The sequence below is a fragment of the Sarcophilus harrisii genome, chromosome 2, assembly GCF_902635505.1.
Source record: "Sarcophilus harrisii chromosome 2, mSarHar1.11, whole genome shotgun sequence".
NCBI lineage: Eukaryota > Metazoa > Chordata > Mammalia > Dasyuromorphia > Dasyuridae > Sarcophilus > Sarcophilus harrisii.
The window spans coordinates 531,265,806-531,279,480 of record NC_045427.1 but is presented as its reverse complement, the minus strand read 5'-3'; the positions used below and the strand labels follow the sequence as shown (position 1 = coordinate 531,279,480).

At 30.9% G+C, this 13,675-nt stretch overlaps 1 protein-coding gene across 6 annotated transcripts in view; it reads left to right on the top strand.

Moving 5' to 3' along the window:
* The window catches only part of ASB7 (ankyrin repeat and SOCS box containing 7), a 39,538-nt gene extending 27,603 nt beyond the window's left edge, over positions 1-11,935 (top strand). For 4 of the 6 annotated variants that reach the window (XM_031955488.1, XM_003755585.4, XM_023497485.2 and 1 more), the window contains one exon: positions 6,995-10,184. In XM_031955488.1, the coding sequence (XP_031811348.1) occupies positions 6,995-7,134 (140 nt within the window). In that variant the 3' untranslated portion in view covers positions 7,135-10,184. Of the gene's footprint in view, positions 1-5,071; positions 5,155-6,994 lie in introns of all 6 variants that reach the window. The other 2 variants (XR_004232412.1, XM_031955489.1) reach the window with 2 other exon arrangements.
* The last annotated feature ends 1,740 nt before the right edge of the window (positions 11,936-13,675 follow it).

Sequence of the window (13,675 nt, the reverse complement as noted above, 5' to 3'; positions counted from 1 at the left end):
TGATGATAGAGGAAAAGTATGATTATAGCATGTTGAAGTTTAAAAAAAAAAAAGTTATAGTGAAATTTCAGTTATGCAACATTGTCTTTGAGATGAGCTTTGTTTTGATATAGGAAAAATAAGTCTTTAGCAAAGCACTCTCCTGATTTCATTTTATAACTACAAAAAATATAGGAGTGACCATAAAGGCAAAATCATAGTCCATCAGTTTATTTATGGTAACCCCCAGAGATTTTCAAGAGAAGCCTACATAGATACCCTTTAAATGTCTCATCTTTTCTCTGTAGCTCTTTGTGCCTCTGTCATTCATAAATTTGACCAAAGGCAGTTTGATGAATTGGAAAGGACACTGAACTCTGACTTCAGACCAGATTTCCAGTTTTTACCTTTATACTGCCTTGGTGTGTGAATTTAGGCAAGTTACTTTACCTCAATAGACCTCAGTTTTCTCATCTGTAAAATGAGGAGGTAAGAGTAGATGTTATCTTTCATTTCGAAGATTCTATGACTCCATTTCTATTTACTGCCTTTACTGATTTCTGGGGTACTAAGCCTATAAATCTATGGCCTGCTATGTAAGATAGCACTTCCTTTAATTTTTACTTACATCTGTCAAGCTTCAAAGTATGTCCCTTTGACAGGCATTTATTAAGAGGCTACTATGTGCCAGATCTAGTATTTCACTTTATTGCTTATTTTTTTTTCCCTGCTGTTTTCATTATTCTATCATTTAATGTACTGAAAATAGTTTTCTGTTGATTATCTGAACACTGTGTACAGCCAATCTATAATAAATATTCTTCAATTGGGCATTTTGTGCTGATTGGTTGCCTTATTCATTTTAATGAAACTTAATTGTTGTAGTACTTTCCTATGATTTTCCATAATTTATGAAAGATAAATAGCATTCCATCCTGCTTATATTTTTCTCTTCTGTATAAATGATTGAGGCTCATATTTTTCCTAAAACTAAAGTTCGTGGTAGAAGAGAAATTAACACTCATTTCATAGAACTTTTTAAAATCCCAGATACACTCAGTGGGTTACAAATCTCAGGATATTTTCTTTGCAGAATTATCTGATAGGGACTAATATCTATCTAGTTTGTTCTGAAAAGCACAAAATATAACATCGTTCACAGATGCTTAAAAATACTATTTCACAATAATAGCAGTGACTCTAAACTTCTAATTTTGTTTAATTACAGCTATATCTTCTTTTAAATTGAAGAAGCGTAACCGTTTCAAGCTTCCCTTTTACCAAACATAAAGTGACAATAAAAAATTACAACACTCCTGTTTTTAAACTTAAGATAGTGAAACTTAATCTGTGGTGTGTATTGTCAAATACAGTAAAATGCCAGGTATGTGAACTAAAAGACTGCACAAAAACTCCATTATACCAAGTACTGTTAAATATGTTAACTCATGCATTTTTTTAAGTACTCTTCTTTGATAAATCAACTAAAAGAACCAAAGGGAATTATCAAAACAACATTACATGATGACTAAAAATTACCTGATGAATTTTTGATTTACTATATAAATTAAAGATAACTCCTAATATTCAAGACAGAACCCTTATTATGTTTTTCAGTATTGAGTCTTAAAAACACTTTTTAGAAGGAATAAAATATAAAATCACAGATGTAATTGCAGAAGATTTTGGAATATTTTAAATTGAAAAAATGCTTTCTCCTTAAATTTTTGTATTATTTTGTGTGACTTTTTATATTTACTCAAAGACTTAATTCTTAGTGTATCATATTGGGATTTTTTTTCTTTCAATGCAACTTGAAAATATAAGATGAGACGACAGTTTACCTAAGGAAAATGTGATTTATAGACAAAAGTCTCATAGCCAGTATTAGTTATGGATTAATTAAATTAAAGTTAGGCTTTGATTTTTAGATAATCGGTGTTTTTTTATTTGTTTTCTTGTTTTTGTTTTTCACTGCATTCCCTTGTGAGTAAAAAAAGATCAATAAAAACTATTTTTTGTGCATAGTTATGATTTTGTTTAATTTGTTTTATACTATGTTTAATGTTTTACTGTTTTATGTTACAGTGAAATTATAATCTTTTAAAATAGCAGAATGAGAAAGGAATTCCAAGGCACAGGCAAGGGAGAAAATATGTGTTTGTGGTGGGTTTTTTAAATGAGATGGTGAGATAAAACAAGGAGGTACAGAAAGGCTATTCCAGATGTTCTGTTGTGAAGGCCCTAGTATTAACAATAGTGAGATTGTATGAAGTAATCTGGAAAAAAAGGTTCAACTCTGTCATATTTATATTATAAAAACTATCATAACCTTTCTTGGTTGATTTTTTTAAATGTTATAGATCACAGATGTTTTGCCCTTATCTATATTTTTGAGATTGTTTCTTATCTAAATTAAGAACTTTGACCAATTATAAATATTGTGATTTGGATCTCAAAAATGGGTGGACTTGAATTTCTAATTTCAGAAATTAGGATAATAGTTCAAGGTTTGTAATGGACCTATAAGTGTTGATTTACTTCTATTTTATACCCACCCATTATGATAGTTTTCTTATAAAATCAAAATGCTAACAATCTTTTGAATTGTTACAGAATATATTTAAATTATTCAGTATGATTACCTTACAGTTTTTGTGTATATCCAATAATTGATGTGAACCTTAAATTACACTGTTTGCAATCATTCTTCATGATCATTTTTGCCTTTAAAGTCTTATAGGCATTGAGCTCTTACAAACTAGCATAAGAATGAAATTCTAGGATAGCAAATAAGCCTTTTACCTAATTATATTTGTGCTTTTCCCTTTCCTTATTTTCTTTTACTTTTTTTACTTCTTCAATCTCCCCTGTCCCTAACCCCACTCTTTTTATAGTTTGGTTCAGCTCTAGATTCAAACATTTGTAAATAATGATGCTATAATAAGAGCTAACATAAAATCATTTTAAGATTTGTAAAGCTTTTTACATATATTATCTCAGTTTTTACTCACCACAGTCCTGGATCAAAATTTAGTGTGTGTGTGTGTGTGTGTGTGTGTGTGTGTGTGTATTATATATAATACAAACTTATATATAATAAGTTCATTCAGCAAACATTTATTAAATACCTACTATGTGTTTATTAAACAGGCCTTGTTAACTTTGATATTGGTATACAGTGTTTCCAGAAATTCCTGGGATTTTCTCAGTATATTTCAATATATTATGTGAATTATCTTTTATCTCTTTAAATAATATCACAGTTCAAATACAGAAGTTTCTGAAGTGTAAGTGTTGGTATAGCATTTTTAAGTCTTCTTTTATTCAGACATGTGCTGATTGAACTATTGCCAGTTTTCCTCCCAATAATTTTCTTCTATGTTTTTACTCACATCCTTCCTAATTTTATTTAGTAATGTAACAAAACTGTGCAGTTTGTCCTAACAGGTCCAAGAATATTTTTAAGAATGTTCTTATTCTTCAGTAATTCTAATATTAAGCTATTAATTAACTCTGTGACATTAGAGAGATCCTTTCATTTCTGAACCTCGGTTTCTTCATCTTGAGAAGAGACGAGAATCTACCCATTTTGACCCCATAGAGTTCTTAGAAGATTTAATGAGATGAAAGATGTGAAAATGTTTTAAAAGTTTTGTTACAAATTTGTAATAATTTGTCAGAGTAGAGCTGTCAATTTTTTTTTGGGGGGGGGACAGGGGGTTGCACTCTATGAAATCAGAAAAATTCTTGAGTGTAGTACTAACCAGATTAAAATGTAATTGGACAGAGTTTAATAAAATAAAAATACAATACAACATAAATAATGTTAATTCGTGCTTTTCTAAGTCAATATACTCACCCAAATAAGCCATTTCTATTTGAGTTTGACACCATTGTCTTAAATTATTGGAAGTTAATGTAGTATATGATTTCCTTTGTATACTAATAACTGTAACAACAGTGAGGAAAGTGTGTTTTTTTTTTTTTTTACAGAGCAATTATTTTGTTTATACATTTTATTGTGTTTTGATTAAATGAGAGAGGTTAGACTATATCTTCAAGGTATCTTCAAGCTCTAAATCTGGTCCTATGAGGCTTATAATCTTGTGAATATAAGTGTTTCTTTTGTTTTAGAGTGCTGTGAGGAAATAAATTAAACAATATTGGATAAAAAGGGAAAATTGTTTTGCCAAGTGAATTCAACTCAGTGGCATTCATTTTTCATTCCTACATGCCCATGACTTTATGTGACCTCAGATATATCATGTAAACTTTTTGTTTCCTTATCTCTATAAAAAAATTGAACGAAGGAGATATGAAATGCCCTAATTTAAAGGACTTTTAAATCTCAGAGATCTAAAAAAAAAAAATTCAAAATTTTATTGTTAAATACTATATACGAAATGAACCAAGATTATACTTATACATTCCAAGGAGGGGATACTTATTTTTACCTAGCAAGGAGTTTGATCTATTTTGATCAAAGTATCTTTCGTCGTTAAAGAGGCTCAAATTACACTTAAGAGTTGTCTGAATATCTGGGGTAATTTCTTCAGCTTTGGTCCATCCTTTAATTTAAAGGAAGTTTAAGAAAAAAAAAATTTTTTTTTTTTACAAATGGCAAAAAAAACCAAAAAACACAAATCAAAAACAGCCCAGTGCTTCATTAAGAAACATTCAAAATTAAAAAAAAAAAAAAAAGTTTTAAGTATTAACAGTAAGAAAGGACTTAACTCAGTTTTTAAGGGCAAAGAGACCAAGAGCAAATTAAATCATTTTGCCATTGAGATTTAGTCCTAGAAGGTACATGTTCATAGAGAGAGTTAAGAAAGATGTTTATAGAACACATAGCAGTAATATATCATGTTTTTGACTGGCTCACCTTTTCTTCTTTGAATATATTATTGTAGTGGTTTCTGTAAACTAATCTTGAATATACTCTTCAGTCATTTACCTTATGAGGTGATTCATATTGCGAGAGGAAATATCAAAGTTTAGGTTCTAAAATTGCATTTTTTAAAAATGGGAGTATTTAATCTCCCTTTTGTGGATTAATTTCTACTCTATTACTGTTTACAATTTATTTCAGGTATTGCAGATAATCTGTATATAGCAGTAAACCTTGAATTGAAGATTTTAAGAATCCTTTTAGCTGGATAAGGAAAAAATTATGTAAGCATTTATTGAAAATGACAGTGATAGATTATTCTCCTAATAAATGTGATATGTAATGATAATTGGAGATAAACATATGGAGTTTATATAGTTCATGTGACCACACAACTGGTCACTACTGGGAATTGGAGTGAGAGAGGGAAGAAGTATACTACACTACAAGACCAAGTATTTGGGCTATATAAATTATCCCTGTTAAGGAGAGATAATAGTAATAAACAGGGCTTTTTCCCTTTCCATCACAGACACAACCTTAGATTTCCCTGAGGGTAGATCTAGAACCCAGACAACAAAGGGTTCTGCATTGTTGAGGATGAGAACCATAAAACTCCAAATGTTGGCAAGTATGAAAAGAGGGAAAAGGTCCTGCAATTCATCTATCTTCCTAGCTAACTCAGCCTTGCTTGTATAGCCATTCATATATAAGCTAAACATGCATAAGTTGAGATCTACCTTAACCAATTTTTATAATAAAAATATATACACTATTGCTAACAAATTTACCTCTTATTAATCTCTATTTCAAACCTTTGCCATGACTTGTCATTGTAAGTGCATGTCAATGTATGTGGTATACATATGCACAAGCTCAGGCCCACATACAAACACATATAGACACATATTTATTATATTACATCATTATGTTGACACATTTTTATTAAGAATAATAACAACAGTGTAGCAAATCCTTTTCAGGAATAGGTAACCCATTATTCTGATAGAACTATAAAGATCAATTTTTACATAAATTAGTTAAAAAGCAAAGGCCTTTCTCTGAGGAGATTGTTCATTTCCCAAATCTGTATTTTAGATTAATGTTGTAAACAAATGCAGTTTCATCCAAACTAGCATAATTTTAAAAATCATTAAAAACTTTTTATCAGAACATAAGATGACTTTAATAAAATGTCCAAGTAGTTCAGGAAATATCTCCAAGGAAGATTTTTACTTTGTCAATATATATTGACTTTACAATATTACTTTACAATAAATAAAACTTCTTCTGCATTCCACTTAAGTTGCTGAAAATGAAAACACTTTAAGCTTTTACTAGGTGCTAGGGCATTAAGCTAAATGCTGAGGATACAGATATAAAAGTTTCTTCTCTTAAGATTACATTCTACTGGAGGAACTAAGCATATATTAGGAAATATTAGCTAAGGAAGGGTGTTTTGGTCTGGAAGTTAAAGGGATGGTGAGTAGAGTTATAAGATCCTGAGTTTACTCACGGTTCCAGAAACTGTTAATGGTGCTTTGATTACCATTACTGAAGCCTAAATTTAAAAACATAGGTGATGGGAGGAAGGTTGTTCTTAGTTGTAAAAATAGTGACATCACCAGAGGATAGCCAGTTTGAAGCATGATTGGGAGAACTAGAGCCAGTTAGACAACAGTTAAGAACAGCACAGCCCCAACACTGAAGTTCAAGGAACTTGAGTTCCTTGTAGAGTTCCAGTAGAAAAAAAAAAAAAAATATATATATATATATATATATATATTTCTTGACTCTGTGGGAAGGGGAGAAAGGAAGAGAGAGAGAGTGTATATGTGTGTGTGTGTGTGTGTGTGTGTGTGTGTGTGTGTGTGTGTGTAAAAGAGAGGAAGAAGAAGGAGAGAGATTAATTGGGGGGTAATTTTGAAAATGGAAAGAAATTGGTTATCATAGGATTTTTAGTAATTACTAGGCAGCTATGTTTTTGCCAATGTATGGTTAGTTGACCAATAATAGAAAAATAGGTCATTTAAAAAACAGTTCCTCACTAGATAAGCTAAAAAGCTACCTTAAATCTTGCCATTTTAGCTTTATAACTTTTTTTTTTTCTAATTTTCTTTTTAGGGCAGCCCAGAAACTTGCAGGACCTGTGCCGAATTAAAATTCGCCAATGTATAGGCCTTCAAAACCTAAAACTACTTGATGAACTACCAATTGCCAAGGTCATGAAAGACTACTTAAAACACAAATTTGATGATATCTGATATCAATGGGACATCATGAGCAAGATTAGGAGATATATACCAGATACTTAAAAGGCTTGTTGCCTTGCACAAAGTATATCCTATGCAATTTCTGATTTGCTGTGAAGTCAGAAAGCAGGTATACACTTTCGGGTTTTTTTTTGTTTGTTTGTTTTTCACTGTAGGGGAGGGACTTTTTTTTTTATACCACATGCTAGAAAGTCTTAATTTTGGTTTCTTGGTCCAAGTTTAAAAGGTCCAAGCTTTCTATACAATATTGCATTTAGAAAATTGTTGTGTTTGTTGTTATTGTTTTTTTTTTTTTTTTTTTTTTTAATGAAGCGTGCAGGTTTGGAATGGAGAATTTACCCTTTTCAGAATGTTTATGGTTTCCATTGGCACGCATGGTATTGTAAACCAGCTGAGCAAAGTTGTTAAGCTGAGTGAGGTTTGGAGATAATAGTTTTATCTAGGGGGGTCCAGGGATATGCTGGAAAATGCCATAAGAAATTTTAAAATAAATACAGACATCCCATTCCATTTTAATGAATACGAATTGGCTGTTTTATACAGTTCTTTTCCTAATCGCTATAGCTAAGATATAAATCTAGTACCTCGGCTTTTCTGTTAGTGTGCTCGTGTTTTAACTTTGTTTTTTAATAACAGTAGTACACTACACAGAGACATTGTGTCTCACTTTTTGTCTCTAGTTGAGTATGTTCTTTAAAAAAAGTTAATGGGAAAGAAAATAACTTTATAAAGCTAATCTATTCTGTTTCTAAAACAGTGCCTCCGGTGCAATAACTTTTCTGGTGTATTTTATACATTGTTTTATTTAATGTTCATCATTCCATAGCCAGCTTATGTCCATGAAAGTAGTAACTGACTGCCACTTTAATTTTGCATTGCCATACCATAACACATTGGTTGAAGTTTTGATTTTAGTATTTTTCCTGGATACATACTTTTATTTCACTCCAAGCATACATATGTAGGTCTCTTTAAAAAAAAAAAAAAAAATACGGTCCAGAATTTGATGAAAAAACATTTTGCTTTAATGCAGTTAAATAATTTGGTGTGGTTTCAATTTTTTTTCCAATTAAAGTATAATAGAATGTCTTTGGGCTACATAGTTTGTAAATCCACATAATTCATAATGCAGGAACAAAATTTCCACTATATTTTGAAAATTGTTATACTGAATGATTTTATTTTCTAAGTTGACCGGGCACATATTTGCACTGTAAACATGATAAGACATGAAGTGTCTTAACAATTGACAAGATTTCTGGGACCCATAAAGACCTGAGATGATGCCCTTGGAAATGTTTTCTGCACATATTTTGGCATCATATTAGCTTCAGAATGTCATTGTTCTTAATGTTTTTGTAGACGTTTCACAGTTTTAGGTACTGATAATGAGTTTATTATCAGAAACTTAGGTGCTGAAGCAGTTATTATTTTCTGTATTACTAGTTTCAGATCAGAAAATATGAGGGAAGTGGTTTAACTGAAAAAATGTAGCTCAATTCAGAATTAGGTCTCCACTTTGGCTTTATCTCTCTAGAGCCAGAAGTAGTAGCTTAAGCACAAAGCTTAATGTTAGTGTGAATGCACAATATCCATTGGGAGTGAGGATTATCTTACTCTGTTGTGCCTAGGCAGTGAGCAGGTTTTCAAGAATGGAGACCTACAGAAAGAAGAGATTGATAATATACATAAAGTTTTTCAATTTCAGGACACCAGTTAAAAAGTGGCCTAATTCAGTAATGATTGAAGAGTTATTATCACTTGGGTAGAGTGGGATTTGAGTTGTTCTGTGTTTTTCGTAATGAAAAAAATTGTATGCCTCCCAAACATGGTTTCCAGAGATAGGCCATTTACTAAATAAAGGGGGAGTCTGAATTTAACTACCTTCTCATTTCATTCATACCTTCTCATATTCCCAGATCAGGGTGGATTAATAAAGGTCAAATAGAGACACTTGCATTGTTTGAGTCTACCTGGTTCCTCTCCATGTATGTCACAGTCCTGTAATCTGAGGAAATTGCAGCACCTAGGTATGATGAGGTGAGAGTAGGATGGTATGGGAGCCTTGCACTCTTTAATTTCTTGGCATTCCAGAGCAGTAATATTAGTTATCATAAACATAAGAATTTCCCCCCATAATTGTTAATTTATTAATTTACTTTAAAACTTTTCTTCCCCATTTTCATCCAAAAGTTACATCAGTATTTTCTAAGCTGATTTAGCCACTGAGTTTTAGTCAGGGAGTTCCAGATAAACAAATCAGATTAAGGTAAATTCTTTGTTCTGTGTTGCTGCTGTGACTTCAGAAAAATTATGAAAGATCTTCCTGGAAATGAAATTTCTATTTAATGAAGAATTGTATAATTCCATTATTTATTGTTTGAAGTTTGATTATACTGGTAACTTAAAAAAGAACACTTTATTTTGTTGTTGTTAATAAAATCCCAATCATATATCACATTTTACAGTATCTAAAATTTATCTAGGTAATTGGTCAAATTTATTGATTAAAATGCTAGTCTGTATTTGAATTAGATTTACATGGAGCCATTCTGTTGTCACAATTTGGATAGAAAGAACAAGGATTTTTAGAAAACAAACTGATTTGATTATACCAGAAAATCTTGACTGCAAAAAGATGAGACCATATTACAATTTTCACTGATCCTCATAGTTTTCTTCTAAACTACTTTATTTAACTTATTACTAAATCTTTTAAAAAATATATTTGGCAAATACACCAAAGACGCAGGCGAGTAAAAGATTATGATCATTAATGAACTGCAAACCTCATCCTTTAAAACTAAGCAGAGTGTTTTGTAAATATTTGTGTTTATAAATGTACAGCAGAGTAAGAGTGTTTTTTAGATTATTTAATTCCCATATTTCTAAACTATTTACTACGTTATAGTCCATACTCGTTAGTTTGAAAGGCTTTTTGACTCTTTTGGTTTTTAATTCATTATCACTCATGCTTGGAACAGCACTTCAGCTAAAGAATTTAATGTTCTGGCTAGAGTTGGCAGTAGCAGAAGTGCACATCTGGACAAAGAGGAGCATGATTCATTTCTCATACACACCCTGAAAGAGAAGAGAATGTGTAGATTGATTGCCAGAGTGGACCATGAGGAAACTGAAATCCTAACTTTTCTGCAAAGTTGCTCACTAGCCCAAAATGTGATTGGGATAAGAACAACTTCCAATTTGCCCACAAATTTAGCTTCCATGTAACTCCTTGTGTGTTATATCATAATGTATTTTGTTCTTCCTTTGTAATGTAAGTTTTGTTTGGGTCAATTTGAATTTAAAAAAAAAAATCTTAAACCTGGTTTAAAAAATATTGGAGCCTTGTCCTGTTTATTTCTAGTTTGTTCTAATTTTTTTTTTATTTCCAGCTGTTTTATGAAGAAAAAAGTGAACTACTTTTCATGTATCAGCATTTTGACTAACCAAGAATTATGTAAGACCATAAAAAATAGATATATAGATATGCTAATATAGACAAAGTTATCAGATATTAAAGTCTTGTTAAAGTGAATTTTCATCATCTAGCCATGACACTCAAAACCAAAAATATGCAATTTCCAAAAGTCAAAACATATTCATATAGTTAACCAAGACCTGACTCAGCACCAGACTTTTGGGGGGAAATTCAACAACCACTACTTTTGTGTGTGTCCTATAGAAAGGGGATGAGGTGTGGCTCACACATTGCTTAATATAATAAAAAGGTATATCAAGACAAGTTATTAAGTTTGAGGTAGGATTCAAAAAGAAGGAAGCAAATTGGTTCTTTGAATTTTATGTACCACATAGTATGGCCACATTAATGAAAAGCAATTTCTATATGGTATATCAGCTAAAAAATGTTTTAAAGAGCATGTAAACTGATTCAATACCTGACTTATTGAAGGCCATGAATATGTATTTGAAATTAAGTCTGAAGAGCGATCAACTGGTGGATCAAATTTGGAAAAATACTAAGATGTTTGGAAGTTGTAATTTCAGTTCTGTTCATGTGTTATGTAATTCATACTATTTATCTTTTCAACTGAAAGATAGTTTATACAAATTGGTTTGATGGCTATTGATTTTAGAGAATATCTGATAAAAACATTTGCAAATCGCATGCAATTTGGATGTTGAAGATAAAATTAAATGCAACTCTTATCTTATTTAGTTAAAATCAATATATAGAAGATATATTCTTGGGTTACTTGAGTACAAGAAAAGGAGTTATGTAGTTTTGAAATATGATTGTCGTCGATCTAAGTATTAGTAAAAAATTTAAAACTCATTCAGAAATATTGAATTTTGAGACTTAAGTGGTGGGTATGAAGATTTAAAAAATGATGATTACTTTTCCTTTATCACTCAACTAATTTTATGTTAAAGATAGCTTGAGATGAAGATCTTAATATATTTTATAGAATCTTTTACCATCTTGTTGGTACTTGAGTATTTTTACTGTTTTTACTTGAGGCAATTTTTGAGAAATCCATTGAATGAATGGCAAGGTAGGAAAGTGGTGGCCTAAAATTATTAAGTTAGATTACTTTTTCTGCAGTCCTTGGTTTTCTTTCTTGACTTGGTATTCTCTGAAAATGGTGCCTTGCACATGGTAGGTGCTCAATAAATAATTTTTATTAGAATAATTGTGAATGTGCCCCGCTCACTTATCTGTGCTACATTTCAATTCAGTACCAAAGAGGTAAGTTATTAATAAGTATAGGATATTGGTAATATATTTCAAATAAACAAATGTTTGAGACAAATTTTTTGTTCTGTTTTCCTGGTACCTTAAAATTGTAAAATAATATTTCTTTCTAATGAAAAAAATATATCATGTTTGACATTTTGTTATTTGTGCATCTTAAAAGTAACATTCCTTTGACTTATTTGGCTTACAGGTATAATTTTAATTAGAAAATTGGTTTGAAATTAATACAAATGCAAATGCATTTCAAGTGTGAACACTTTTAATAGACATAAGTAAGGTAGTGACATTTTGTTTTTGAAACAACAATGTTTAAAATTCAGCAGAATAATAATTGAGCTGAGACAATGATTATCAATTGAAACTAAGAAATAACTATTATCTGATGAATATGTTGGTAGTGAAACATTGTAATCCAGCCTGTAGATACTTCCTATATATTAACTGGCAAATAGAGGCAGATCTTTCTTGTTGCTAGTTTTGGGCCTGATAGCTATTTTCTTCCTTCCCATTCGTTTCAAATTAGGTCGGTATTCAGTGATTTCTTCCCATCTATGTCACCTCCTTTCTCTCCAAAAACAAAATTATAGAAAAATGGTTTATTAGAAATGATCTTGCATAAAACTAGTTTCAAAAACATTTTACTCCTTTAGTTTGCTGATCACTTAGCTTTTTATAAGGGCTCAGTCATTTTTACCTCAGAAAGAAGTCTGGATTCTATATTGCATCCTTAGTTTTTATTCCCTTTATTTTCCATCAGTTACATTGAATTAGAGAATCGGCCATTAAATATTTACATTCATTAAACACCTCTTATATGCCAGATATTGTGCTAAGTGCTAAGGACAGAAAAAGAGACAAAGTCCTAGTCCTCAAGCTCAGTCTAATGGAGACAACAAGCAAACAGGAACAAACAATGTATTTACAGGATAAAAAGGAAATAGTCAAGTGAGAGGGGCAGTAGTATTAAAGGGTCTAGAATGGTTTCCTATACATGGAATTTTAGTTGGGACTTAACAAAGGGAAAGCATTCCAGGGGACAAACATAAAATGCCTTTATGTACACTTTTATTTTTAGTGGGCATAATATCCTGTGCATTATTCCTAATTATATCCATTCCTACTAGGAGGAATTTTTTTTTTTTTTTTTTAAAGACAGTGTTATACCTTCTAGCTACTATTGAGTGAATATTGAATTTCTGACTATTGTTGAGTGAAGAATAATTTTGTGTGGACTTTTGTTATGGTAATTTGCTGCTTCTCTATTATATTCAATCAGACTTTGAAATGTTTTAACAGTGACCTTTATTATATTGAGAAAGTTTACCAAGTTCATTACAAAATTTGACACTTGGATTCCTCCACAAAATCCTTTTCCAGTGGTTTCATCATGTTGTTGAAATGAACATAGGTACAAGTTTTAACAGGTGATACAATTCTTGAAGGGCTACAAATAAGCAACACAAGCCTTTTGAAAGCTATCTAAGTATAGAATGATTTATCACCAGTGGGCTTGATTGGGTGATAAATTTATTTGACTGTTGCAACCCGTGAAAAACAAAAATCTAAAATAGCCTTTAATCCTATATAGTTCCTTTCATGTCTGCCATACTGGTGGCAGAATAAGAAAGGATGCCAAGAATCACAGTTTTTAGATCTTCAATAAGTTTACAATTTGTTTTTGAAGTTTTGTTGAAATCCTCTCTGGTGAGTAAAGTAAGTAATACAAAATTAATATGTATATCAGTCTCATTATAAATGAAACCAGAAGACAAAAGGAAAGTACCAAAATGAGTCATTTTTATAAAGGGATTT